This window comes from Entelurus aequoreus, linkage group LG09, assembly GCF_033978785.1.
Source record: "Entelurus aequoreus isolate RoL-2023_Sb linkage group LG09, RoL_Eaeq_v1.1, whole genome shotgun sequence".
In the NCBI taxonomy this organism is placed as follows: domain Eukaryota; kingdom Metazoa; phylum Chordata; class Actinopteri; order Syngnathiformes; family Syngnathidae; genus Entelurus; species Entelurus aequoreus.
Window position 1 is genome coordinate 38,913,785 of NC_084739.1, and position 14,683 is coordinate 38,928,467.

The window sequence follows — 14,683 nt, forward strand, 5'->3', positions numbered from 1 at the left end:
GGATGGATGTTTAAGATAACTGTACCGCTCAGTTGTTATATCTTGTTTTCTTATTACATTTGAGTCTCATTGCAAGTATTATATCATAGACTTTGCATGCAGTCTCAATTCCAAGACGTTATATTGCAGTCGTGTATAGACTTCGCCTGTGTTTTGCCTAGCTAGGAAAGAAGGAAGGAAGCTGAATGTCTGTATACCGTTATATTGCACCCTACAAAGTGTTTAAACTGCAAATATTGGACTTATTACACACTTGTTGTTTGATTGTAACATGTATCTTAGTTGTTGGTTTCATTATCAAATTTGGAGGTGTTGAAATCGCCATGCAAAATCGCTAATACTAATCAGAAGCATGTACATGGCAAAGCCAATGTAAATTAGTGTAAGGCTAGCACGTTTTGGAAAAAGTGAGTCTTACTTTTACCATGAAGCATTTTCTATCGCGCCTTGTTTTGTTGGCATGAAACATTGCAACATTACCAATTGGTCCGAGTGTTGCTTAAAGCAGTGGTCCCCAACCACCGGGCCGCGGACCGATTGGTACCGGGCCGCACAAGAAAAAAATAAATAAATTTAAAAAAAAAAAGTTTTTTATTTATTAAATCAACATAAAAAAACACAATATATACATTATATATCAATACAGTCTGCAGGGATACAGTCCGTAAGCACACATGATTGTATTTCTTTATTAAAAAAAAAACAATAATAATAATAAAAATAAAAATCCCCCCGGTCCGTGGGACTAATTTTCAAGCGTTGACCGGTCCGCAGCTACAAAAAGGTTGGGGACCACTGGCTTAAAGGATTGTTTCCTCGCCAGGTGTTTGGGCCGTGACGTCACCACCAACAAAAGTATCGAAATATGGCATATACAGTCATGGCCAAAAATATTGGCCCTCCTCATTTCTGTCAGATAATGCACCACTCCTCCCAAAAAAAATTTGAAATTACAAATGCTTTGGTATTCACATGTGTATTTATTTTGTTTGCAACACTCACACAAAAAAAGCCAAATCTGATATTATTTTACAGAGAACTCCAAAAATGGACTGGACAAAATTATTGGCACCCTCAACTTAATATTTGGTAGCAGACCCCTTGGAAAAAATAACTGAAATCAATCACCTCCTGTAACCATCAATGAGTTTCTTACAGCTTGCTACTGTAATTTTGGACCACTCTTCTTTTGTAAACTGCTTCAGGTCTCTCAGATTTGAAGGGTGCCTTCTCCCAACTGCTGTTTTTAGATCTCTCCACAGATGTTCTATAGGATTTAGATCTGGACTCATTGATGGCCACTTAAGAACTCTCCAGCGCTTTGTCTTAAGCCATTTTTGTGTGCTTTTTGAAGTATGCTTTGGGTCGTTGTCCTGCTGGAAGACCCATGACCTCTGACGGAGACCCACCTTTCTGACACTGGGCCCTACATTATGCCCCAAAATTCTTTGGTAGTCCTCAGATTTCATGATGCCTTGCACACAGTCAAGGCATCCGGTACCAGAAGCAGCAAAGCAACCCCAAAAATATCATTGAACCTCCACCAGATTTGAAAGTAGGGATGGTGTGCCTCATTTTGTTTTCTGTAAACAGTGTGATGATGTGCTTTACCAAAAAGCTCCATTTTAGTCTCATCTGTCCACAGGACGTTCTCCCAGAAGGATTTTGGCTTCCTCAGGTAAGTTTTTGCAAACTCCAGTCTTGCTTTTTTATGTCTCTGTGTCAGCAGCGTGGTCCTCCTGGGTCTCCTACCATAGCGTCCCTTTTCATTGAGATGGCGACGGATGGTGCGAGCTGACACTGTTGTACTCTGGTGGATGCAGGTCAGCTTGAATCGAGGTTCTTTATCCACAATTATACCAATCCTTTGTTGCAGTCCTTCATAATTTTTTCTCTTCCGTCCACGTCAATGAGGTTAGCTACAGTGCCATGGGCTTTAAACTTCTTGATGACATTGCGCACAGTAGACACAGAAACATTTAGATCTCTGGAGATGGACTTGTAGCCTTGAGATTGTCCATTCTTTTCCACAATCTTGGTTCTCAAATCTTCTGAGAGTTCTGTGCTCTTCTTTCTTTTTTCCATGCTCAGTGTGGTGCACACAACACAAAGTTTGGGTCAACGTTTAAGTAGCTGCAAGTGTGATTTCTATATTGCCAGCACCTGTTACTTGCTACAGGTGAGTTTAATTACAAATTAAAGAAGCATCCCATGCTTAGAGTACAACTATTTCTTACAATTTTGAACAGGTGCCAATAATTTAGTCCAGTCCATTTTTGGAGTTCTGTGTAAAAAAATATCAGATTTGGCTTTTTGGGAGGTTTTTTTTGTGTTCCAACGCAAACAAAATAAATAAACATGTGAATACCAAAGCATTTGTAATTTCAACAATTTTCTGGGAGAAGTGGTGCATTATCTAACAGAAATGCCTGGGTGCCAATATTTTTGGCCATGACTGTATGGTAAGATTTTACGTGAATCGGAATTCAGTCGGTGACAATAAAAGTACTGAATTTGGTACACATCCTTACGAGGTCTGTTTGTCAATAGACTCGCGATGGAAGCGCTAAAAACAACAGCAAAGATGGTGGGGTGAACACGCTGTCGAAGTAGCGCCACGTAAATAAGACCACCAACAAAAGGACGTATCCTGAAGAGACGGTCAGAAAGCAGCTTGAAAATAGTGATATGCGATATTAACATTTACAAAGCAGGCTCCGCTACATATCAGATCAAGCACTTTCACGGCCTCATGTTGAAGCTCCGTGAAGCGGCTCCCACCCACGCCTGAGAGCATTGTGTATACTCACAGATCGGCATGACCGCGCCGACTTCGCTGGCCGGCATTTACAAACTTTTCCCGGGCAGCTGCAGCCAGTCGCTTCGTTTCACTTAGTTTCACTTCTGCAGAGTCCTCTGCAATGCGACGCAGTATTGTCCAGCATTGTCCAGGTTTCAGAGACTAAGCTCTGGCTGCGTGCGAGTGCGTTCAAGTGGTTAAAATGCATGAATGTTGGCAGGTCTGTTGGTCACTCTCCAGGAGGGGAGCCCAGTGGTCTGATATTGCATTTACATGTTGTAAGAATTTCAGGACCTAACGGTCAAGTCTCCAAGATTGAGTGAGGTTGGCGGCTCCAAAGCTGCCATACTGTCACACTCTGCTCTCGACATTACGCCTCACATACTCAATTAATTTGAAATGCAGCAGAGGCTGCTTTTTAAACGTTAAACGTCACCAACAATCATCTTAATTTAATTGTGGAAGCCAAAATTGTGATTACATTTTGAATAATCGTGCAGCCCTACCAGGAAGTATGACAAAGTTCTGTATAACACTAATATTTAGGGATGTTCAGATCAACATTTTTGGTCTCCGATCCTGGAACACATGTTTTGCCCTCAGATCCGATCTGATACTTTGACTATAGATTATAGAACTGAACATTTTTATATACAGTAATACATTTTAAAATGTTCTAGTATTGTTAGAAATCAGATGATGTATTACATTGTGGTATTGAATTCTACATTCATTTGTTTTAACAAAATAAAGTGCACAATCACTAGACAAAAGCAAAAAACTACAGTGGCTCCCCTTTTAATGATTTGGACTTTGGCCTACACGTTGTCCTGTATCCAAAAACGTACTCCCCGAGTTTTTAAACGCTCACAGAATGACCAAAACATATATGTTGTAATAATAACAACAAGAAAAAGAAAACTATACATTTAATTACTTTAGTATCTGTATGGTCGCATATTTGTGATACTGCGCGTGCGGCCTGTTGGTGCAGCTGTCACTGGTGTGGGCATTTTTGTGTGTGTGGGCTTTCTTTAAATTTTGTGGAAATATACATATACATAATTATGTAGAAATATATATACATAATTATCAGTTAACATTATTGGTTGTAAAGGTCTGGTATCAGCTTAAATTCATTTTATCGTGTATGCCAAGTTTTAACGTGATATAGATTTTGATTTAGTTATTTTATTAATAAAAAATTAACATTGTTAATATTTGAAATGGCTCTGGGGCACTTTGAACAGGAAAGGTTGGGCCCTAAGGTGTAAAATGTTATGAACCTGTTCTAGATGGATAGACCAAAAAAATCCCAGATATGTTGACAGTCTTCGTATATTCCTTGCATTTTAAATGCTGTGTAATGGTCATGCAAATATAATCGTACATATAGTAAAATATGACAAGCTGTCCTCTATTAAGATGTTGTAGACCACTTACCCTCCTTCACTCTCTGCTTCTTCAGAGCTCCGCCCCCCTCCTATGGCGCCAGCGATGCTCCCTGCAGCCCTTTTCCTCCGTGTTGGCGTGTTCCTGTGAGGAGCAGCAGCTCGACGTGCGTCTGTCCTATCACCTCCCCCCAGCTCTTCGCTGACTTGACCATGCACCACCGGAATGGCATTCTTCAAAGCCTTCATCTCTTCTTTCAGCTCTGACACACACTGAATTAGGGCCTCCAGGCGGTGCAACACCTCAACCTGAGGCCCGGGCAGACCCGGACTATCAACAAACATCATGCCAGTCGCAAGTTCATTATTATGGTACAGGTATTGTGCTGGCATTGAGGCTCTCCGTCTCATCTTGAAGCCCTGATAACATGCCACTGCCAAGCCGATGCCAGCCACTCCAGCCAAGGCACCCAGAACCAGAACTTTGCTGTCTGAATGGGCCATCCTGCAGGTCATTAGAGAAAGAAAAACCTCCATGTCACTAAGTCTAGAAATGTTCAGTTCAGTGCAGTTCAGTTTCAGTTTATTTCGAACATGCATACGATACAATGTAATGCATCACACAATTACAGTTGTTTCATTACAGCATGTCCAAAAAGGAGTAGGAAGAAGCAGACCTTATCTAATCCTACCCCTTTTCATACCATATCAATTTTATCCAATTTCCTTGTTCTCTGTAACAGAACAGTGAATAAATAAATAATAAATAAATATTATACCATAGTAAACATACAAATATTAAATACATAACTAATCTGTCTCAACAAAAAAAGGGTTCAAGATGTTCATCATAATTCTTGTTCTGTGTACTTTGTGAACACTTGCAGTTTGAACAGTCTCTTAAACTGGATCATATTGGTGCTTTGTTTGATTTCTCTGGTAAATCAATCTATAATTTAATTCCACATGCTGATATACGAAAGCTTTTAAGTGTTGTACGAGCATACAAATGTTTTAAATTAGATTTTCCTCTAAGGTTATATTTCTCCTCTTTTGGTAGCAGGTTATAGTTTGCTTTGTACATAATTTTAGCTGTTTGCAAATCTACCAAATTGTTGAATTTCAATAATTGTGATGTAATAAATAAAGGGTTTGTATGTTCTCTATATCCAACATTATGTATTATTCTAATTGATCTTTTTTGTAATACAGTTAGTGAATGAAGCGCACATTTGTAGTTTTTCCCCATATTTCTGCACAATAACTCAGATATGGTAACATTAGCGAGCAGTAGAGAATATGAAGTGATTTTTGGTCTAGAACATGTTTTGCTTTATTCATTATTGATGTGTTTTTTGCTACTTTATGTTGCAAGTTTTTCACATGAGATTTCCAATTCATTTTAATTCAATTTTCTTTTACCTTTTCAATATTTACTCCGTCTATCTGTATTTGTGTTTGACTTTCTCTTCTACTGTTACCATCCATCCATCCATCCATTTTCTACCGCTTGTAGCCTATCTCAGCTGCATTTTCGGGCAGAAGGCGGGGTACACCCTGGACAAGTCGCCACCTCATCGCAGGGCCAACACAGATAGACAACATTCACACTCACATTCACACACTAGGGCCAATTTAGTGTTGCCAATCAACCTATCCCCAGGTGCATGTTTTTGGAGGTGGGAGGAAGCCGGAGTACCCGGAGGGAACCCACACAGTCACGGGGAGAACATGCAAACTCCACACAGAAAGATCCCGAGCCCAGGATTGAACTCAGGACCTTTGTATTGTGAGGCAGATGCACTAACCCCACTTCCACCGTGGTGCTGGTTACCTACTGTTACCAAATAGCATTATTTTTAGTCTTACTGAGATTCAAAGATAGTCTGTTTTTGTCAAACCATCTTTTTAATTTGTTCATTTCTTCTGTTATTATTTGTATTATCTTCTGTGTGTTCTCTCTTGAACAAAATGATGTTGTATCATCTGCAAATAATACTAACTTTAAGTCCTTTGTAACTTTAAAAATGTCATTCATATAGAGATTGAACAATGTTGGTCCGAGTATTGATCCCTGAGGTATGCCACAAGATATGTTTAGCTCTGTGGAAGTGTGTTCGCCTATCTTCACGTATTGCTTCCTGTTGGTTAAGTAGCTTCTTACCCAGTTCAATAGCAACCCTCTGATGCCATACCGTTCTAATTTTTGTATTAAGATGTAGATCAGAAAGCAGTGTTATATATTATTTTGAAGCTGAGGTGACCCAGTTGCTGTACGGTTGAGAAGGTAAACGGTCTGCTGAAGGGAGATGTATTTTGGCACATTCATGTAATATTGTTGAAACATTAGAACCTCGCCAATCCAACAAGACACATTAGAACATCACTATTGAAATCAAATATATCATTATTAGAGCTCTGAGAGTTGAGCAAGATGAGCTATTATTGTAGTAAACGAGGGAGTATAGCCGCCTCCCATACATTTGTAACAAGATTACAGTGACAAGTGACGTAGCGGTTGGACTGTCAGATTGTTTTTTAGACCGTAAAAAGCAGCCATACACCTCAATTAATTACCTGTAGTTGCAAACGATGGTTGTGCCTCTAGCTAGCTTACCTTGGTAGCGTTTAAAACAAAGATCTTCGTGGAGGTTATAATTAAAATAACACTGATACACCAGCGTAATACAGCACTACTACATATTTCCCTAAGTAGTGCCTTATTTCAAATTAATAAACACATTGCAATAGTATTGCGAATCATACTGCCAGAGGAACCTAAAGCTTATCCTGACCATGGTCCTGACAGCTCTGTGGTGCATCGATAAAAACAGTCCGTGTGCGTTCACGCACAGGAAGAAAACTTAAGGTTCCGCTTTGCGAGCCTACCAAAACACCCGGTAGCTTTTCGAATTGTTCCGAAATTAAAACAATTGGAATCATAAATGACACAGGCAATATTAAAAAATGTGTATTTTGTTAACCTCTTTACATTTGACACCAAAACTGTTCCGACTTTATGAAGTTAATAACTGGTCATAATGCAAAATGCACAAACCGGCAAGACGTTCAAAGATATTGTTTTTTAATGAACATTTTAGTTTCTAATATCAATAAATTAAAAATAGTAAGTTCAGTCACTCACCCCGGTATATTCAGCACTCTCAGCACAGCTGGAGAGCAGGGCACTATAGTGACTCAGCCAGCCAGAACTTGCAAAGTTACTAAACTATAAATATTATCACATCAACCTTGGACCTGTGCATGGTCAGTGCAGGATGTCCTCGCACAAGTTTATTTAAGTGTAATAAATGACTCTCACAGAGAATATGGCCAAAGATTAACTTTGATTTATTCATGTATCCTGCTTTTTTCTATGTCTTACTTTCATATTGTTTAATATGGTAGTTTATACTGGATATAAAACAGTATTGTCACGTTTTAATTTTTTCCATTTGCATTACACGGAAAACTACATACTAGAATAACTTTATTTTAATGCAGATACTTATTCAAATGTAAAATGTATGTTATTTATGGCATAAAAACTTTCACCACTGTAATATTCCTTTTCCCCATTCTGACAGCACAAAAAAGTCCACCTGAAATTCTCAAACATGGCTGAGGGAGAAAAAAAACTTGGCGAGCAGCTCCAGGTTTTCCCAGCAGGATCAATCAATCAATCAATCAATGTTTATTTATATAGCCCTAAATCACAAGTGTCTCAAAGGGCTGTACAAGCCACAGGATGTGTCGATAAGCGAGTTGCATCTAGTCATGGCCATGTTCCCATTAGGTCAAAGGCTGTAGATAAGCAGATGTTGTCAACAATGTAACACATCTGCCCATTCCACTGAATACCATACCAACTTTATTCCTAAAGCCCTTTAAACACAACCACAATTGAAAAACAAATGGCTGTACACCACAAACAATTACAAATATAGACAAAAACGATAACATATATAATTTAAAACAAAGTTAAAAAATATATTTAAAAGGATCAGATGTCCTACACATTAAGCCTATTGCATATTTTGTAAATGCATTTCTAAACATAAGGAAGATAACATGTGTTACCTGTCCCTGCTTCCTAAAATTAGACCTTACCATGAAATATAGTTATTTATTTATTTATTCATAGTAATGTTTTTTTTACATAATTATGTTACCACTTATTCCAACAATACTGAGTTTATAAAAAAAAAGACTTAAAGCACCAGTAGAGTGGAAAAACAAGTTGTCCCTATATTGAAACTATTATCATATATATATATATATATATATATATATATATATATATATATATATATATATATATATATATATATATATATATATATATATATATATATATTTGTATATATATATATATATATATATATATATATATATATATATATATATACATATACATATACATATATATATATATATATATATATATATATATATATATACATATATATATACATATATATATATATATATATATATAAATATATATATATATATATATATATATATATATATATATATATATATATATATATATATATATATATATATATATATATATATATATATATATATATATATATATATATATATATATATATGTGTGTATACCTAAGACTTCCAAAGTTTGCAAATAAATAGAAATGATCAACATAGTATCAATCTCACAGAGGTTCCAGAGAGATAAAGAGCCAGCCAGTCACATGTTCGCGTAACATAGTGGTAGTAACCGCAGATCCCTTCATCACTAGCAACAACGCAGATCATGCAGACTTTGTGAGAACCAATTACTGTGTGCAAAATTATGATCCAGACCCTTATATTTTTTATCCTGAATATAAGGAGGATTATCTACACGTTTTAGAAGCTCTGCTAAACAGATCCAGCTAAGCGTCATGTAGCAGTATTGAAATGCACACTAGAAACATAATAAAACGATAGTTTACTGTACATTGTCTGCACTTACTTCGATAACGACTGATGGGATGTCCATTTCTTCCCGTTTAGATGAACAATTAACCATGACGTACGCGAAGGGTTAACAAGGAAAGGTCTCCCTGCAGACACTGTTTTCGGTTGTTTTGGTTTGTCTTCATCTCCGTGTATGAATTGAATTTCACATATGAACATCTTCTAGATTCATGGCTGAATCCTCCTAAAATCCAGATGAAAGGCATGATTTATAATCTGGAACAACTTTTACAAGATGAGACGCGATGATACGGGAGCAGCAGGACATCACAGTAAAAGCAGCAAAGGGCTTCTTAGCTGTCTATATCATTGCACCGCAAAATAATAGTTTGTCTGCATTAGCGCTTATAATAACAACATTGCTAATATTTGGTTAATATTCAGGTCACGATATGTATGTTGAACAATTTCCCTTGTGGATCATTAAAGTTTGTCTAAATTTTTGTATAAGTATATAGAGTATTGTTGGCGGGTTTTGGATGGTTATTCAAAAGGTTTGTGGGTGAAATAGAGTGCCTCCACTGACTACATTGTTAGCGGACTTGTTATGTATTTATTTATGTATGACTTAGAATGCATAAAAAAAGAAAAACATAAGTGTTTGTGTCTTATTTAGGGATTGTGAATGATAAACTGCACATCTCTGTCTAAATTTTGCATATTTCCAATATGACTGGTCTGATAACATGGTCAGAGTGCAAAAGCGTTTCTATTGTGACGTCATTCTCCAGAAATAGCCAAAGGTATTCTGAGCAGAATATTGAAAATGGCAGCCTGAATTTGTGGCATTTTGTGGTGTTTAAACTGTGCTTTTACATACTTTACAGATTGTAAATACAATTAGATATGGTTTAATGGATACAATGAAACACAGTTAAGCATATAAAGTCAACTTGTTTTTTCCACTCTACTGGCACTTTAAGTAGCTTTCCTGCAGGGCCCTGTCACCCCTCTGAAAAACATTGAATATTTCACAAGTCACATGGTTCACAGGATGTGAAATCATTCAGATCTTCTGCAGGCCATTGAAAGGCCACACTGGTTTAAATGTAACTTAGATATTGTGTTTCACTATGTAAAATCAATCAATCAGTCAATCAATGTTTACTTATATAGCCCTAAATCCCGAGTGTCTCAAAGGGCTGCACAAGCCACAACGACATACTCGGCTCAGATCCCAGATCAGGGCAAGAAAAAACTCAACCCAATGGGATGACAATGAGAAACCTTGGAGGGGACCCTGGGCGACCGGTGCAATGGACGTAGAGTGGATCTAGCATAATATTATGATAGTCCAGTCCATAGTGGATCAAACATAATAGTGTGAGAGTCCAGTCCAGAGTGGATCTGTTATGGTTGAAGGAGGAGTTGTGACGCCACAGAACCACAAGGGAGCAGTATAGCTCTATGTATTTTATTATATATATTACAATATATATAATAATCAACAAATACTATAAATAAACTACAGAACGGGGTGTGACTAAATTCAAGAGTGTGTATGGTGTGAAACTATGTGAAGCAGTTATCTGTTGAGTGTTACCGGGAGGTGTTGTTCCAAACTCGGAAGTCCAAGAGGGCAAGGCTGATCTGGGAAGTCCGTGAGACAGGCGAAAGATGCAGGGCAAGAGAGAGAGGCGTCAGAGTCCGTGTCCATGCAAGGGGGTCGAGATCCGGGAAGGCTGTTGAGATCCAGGGGGGAAGTACAAGGGAGCAAAACACACAGCTTAAAACCAAGGCCACGGAAGAAAACACTGCGGGGCACAAAGGAGAAGACAGTGGACAAATGAACATGGAAGTGGGAGGACACTGAACACGAGAATGCACAAGGAAAGACAGATACAGGACAGCTTACTGTAACAGGGAACAGAAGATTAAGTTCCGGCGAGGATCCTTGGGTCCACTGGTCTAAATACCGCTCGCCCTCATCAGTCTCAGGTGTGTTGATTGCTGATCGCCCACAGCTTTGCCGGCATGTGGGCGTGATGCAATAAGCGCGCGCAGGGGCTTGTCTCAGCGAGGTGCTGGCAGACCCAGCTGCCGGGGAAAAGCGGGTTCGAGCCTGCGCCGTGACAGGATCTAGTTAATAGTGTGAGAGTCCAGTCCATAGTGGGGCCAGCAGGAGATCATCTTGAGTGGAGACAGGTCAGCAGTGCAGAGATGTCCCCAACGGATGCACAGATAAGTGGTCCACCCTGGGCCCCGACTTTGGATAGCTAGCGCATCATCTGTGGTCACCGAATCTGTGTGCCCCCCCCCCCCCCCCCCCTCTCTCAGAGCAGAAAAGAAACGGCAGATCAACTGCTCTAAAAAGGGGGGTCTATTTAAAGGCTAGAGTATACAAATGAGTTTTAAGATGGGACTTAAATGCTTCTACTGAGGTAGCATCTCTAACTGTTACCGGGAGTGCATTCCAGAGTATTGGAGCCCGAATAGAAAACGCTCTATAGCCCGCAGACTTTTTTTGGGCTCTGGGAATCACTAATAAGCCGGAGTTCTTTAAACGCAGATTTCTTGCCGGGACATATGGTACAATACAATCAGCAAGATAGGATGGAGCTAGACCGTGTAGTATTTTATACGTAAGTAGTAAAACCTTAAAGTCACATCTTGAGTGCACAGGAAGCCAGTGCAGGTGAGCCAGTATAGGCGTAATATGATCAAACTTTCTTGTTCTTGTCAAAAGTCTAGCAGCCGCATTTTGTACCAACTGTAATCTTTTAATGCTAGACATAGGGAGACCCGAAAATAATATGTGACAGTAATCGAGACGAGACGTAACGAACGCATGAATAATGATCTCAGCGTCGCTAGTGGACAAAATGGAACGGATTTTAGCGATATTACGGAGATGAAAGAAGGCCGTTTTAGTAACACTCTTAATGTGTGATTCAAACGAGAGAGTTGGGTCGAAGATAATACCCAAATTCTTTACCAAGTCGCCTTGTTTAATTGTTTGGTTGTCAAATGTTAAGGTGGTATTATTAAATAGGTGTCGGTGTCTAGCAGGACCGATAATCGGCATTTACGTTTTCTTAGCGTTGAGTTGCAAAAAGTTAGTGAACATCCATTGTTTAATTTCATTAAGACACGCCTCCAGCTGACTACAAGCACTTTGAGTCACTAGAGAAAAGCTTTATATAAATATAATTCACTTCACTTCACTTCACTATGCATTCTAGCTATCAAATAAATGCTATCAAACGTCCGCTTACAATTGAGCATTTTGGAGATGCTCTATTCTGCCTATAAAGTCCTTGAAAAAAACATCCAAACACCTTCATATACATGCTGTAAGTATATATGTAATGTAGTAACGGGCACATTTATAATAATATTTAATATTTTCATATTTTGATCAATTTAAGCATATGTGGTGCATTAATTTCAAAAACGCATAACAACGTTTGCTTTTTTTTCTTCATCAATAATTTTTACTTACTGCAGACTTCTTGAGAGCCAACAAACATAATGAAACATCACCTATTATGCAAGGTCTGCTGTCATCAGGATGCCGACTCATATATTCCCATTTAGATGAAGAATGATTTGTAATCCTTGCAAAGAAATGGGGTGACCAAGCATCTTTTCGTGTTGTTCTTGCCATTCCTGGATCTAAATTGGATGTCAAAGTGTACCGACTTGTCGGAATATGTCTTCAGCCTTCTTCTGTCCTGTTGAGATTCAAGATTTATGATCTACTATAAACCTCCAAGGAGCAGGGAAGCGAGGAAACAGAAGACCAATGATGCAAACATATAGGGACACACGGTAGTGATCACGTCGCCACTATAAATAGTTTGTCTGCGTTAACGCTTATAATAACAATATCACTAATATTTGGTTAATATTAAAATCACAAAATGTAAACGGGGTCTTGTTGGTTGTTTTTGGAAGGTGGATTGACCAAGCCATCAATCTATTCTGCCTACATTTAACCAACCACGGAAGACACTAAGAAATTTAAACCATCAGAAACAACGTAAGGCGGGTCTTGGTGTGAAGTGAAGTGAAGTGAATTACATTTATATAGCGCTTTTTCTCAAGTGACTCAAAGCGCTTTACATAGTGAAACCCAATATCTAAGTTACATTCAAACCAGTGTGGGTGGCACTGGGAGCAGGTGGGTAAAGTGTCTTGCCCAAGGACACAACGGCAGTGACTAGGATGGCGGAAGCGGGGATCGAACCTGCAACCCTCAAGTTGCTGGCACGGCCGCTCTACCAACCGAGCTATACCGCCCCTCTTATATCTGTCCCTCTTTCACGCACCTCAGTTCTACGTTGTTTCTGATTGGTTTAAATTATGTGGTGTCTTCCGTGGTTGGTTAAATGTAGGCACACCTAAGATACGAACACGCATATTGTATTACATGCATGCGCTTCTGAATGCGCTTGCGCACAAGTTGTATTACACTCTCACAAATCTGGATAAGCTCGCTAAAATCGTACACGGCAGAAGTGTCGCAAAAGTCACGTGTAAATAGACAGCCTATCGAGGGTCCTTTCTGATTAGGGACAAAGAGACATACTATACGCGTATCTGATTACACACACTCGGATTGATATACAGACACATACATTAGTACACATGCACTAGAATTTAATTACATGCTCACAGATTGAGATACATGTTTTCAAATAATTTTGCTACAATAATACTTTCATACAGGTCCCCTTTAAGAGTGTTTTGAGATAAGGGCTGTCTCTCGGCTACTTGTTATGCTTTAGGTTGCAAGCAACAATTTGAGGTAAGCATTCCTGCCCTGAGTTGGCATAGCAAGTGTCACTGTGAACCCTGTAGATCCACCCAAAACATCTGGTCTTTCTTGCTAGTATTAGCTTATAGCTAAAGATCAACCAGTGTGAAGGACAGTGCTAAGAAGAAGTAGATGATATTCATTGAATTAAATAAATAAATAATCAAAATAATGACAGAGCATGTGGGCAACTTGACAAACCGATTTGAGCGTATAGCTGCTAGTCTGCACCATACCGAAGCAGAATGAGTCTAATGCCAGCCAAGAATGGTAAAATAATTTCTGAGCTACATGCATGTATCCATGATAATATGGAGAAGCTGCTGATGGTGTTTTTGACTGAGAAGCAGCTGAGAGGAAATGCCGTAAATATTCTCTCACCGAGGTAAATACTGTACATTATTATTACATTACTTCATAAAAATACTGTATTGTTTTTATACAATATTTCTTGTCTAAAACTTTTTCTTTTTAAAAGCCAAGTTACATGTTAATAGTGTGCTGTTTCGGGCCGCTTTTCACCAGTATACAAATTAATTTCAATTCATGTCAATGGGAGACATTGATTTGAGATTGAAGCGTTTTGAGTTAGAGAACCAATTTAGCTCGTAAGTTGGGGTACTACTGTATGTTGTTTTGTTGAATTACTCTAATATGTTTTGTGTCAACTTTATATTAGTCCATCCATCCATCCATCCATCCATCCATCCATCCATTTTCTACCACTTGTCCCTTTTTGGGGTC

General features: G+C 38.5%; 1 protein-coding gene across 1 annotated transcript in view; it reads right to left on the reverse strand.

Annotated features, from left to right (window-relative positions):
• LOC133657425 (regulator of microtubule dynamics protein 2) overlaps positions 1-7,002 on the reverse strand; it is a 113,886-nt gene extending 106,884 nt beyond the window's left edge. Inside the window, 2 exon segments of the mRNA XM_062058741.1 lie at positions 4,244-4,696; positions 6,769-7,002. Coding sequence (XP_061914725.1) covers positions 4,244-4,695 — 452 coding nt within the window. The 5' untranslated portion in view covers position 4,696; positions 6,769-7,002.
• Positions 7,003-14,683: the final 7,681 nt, after the last annotated feature.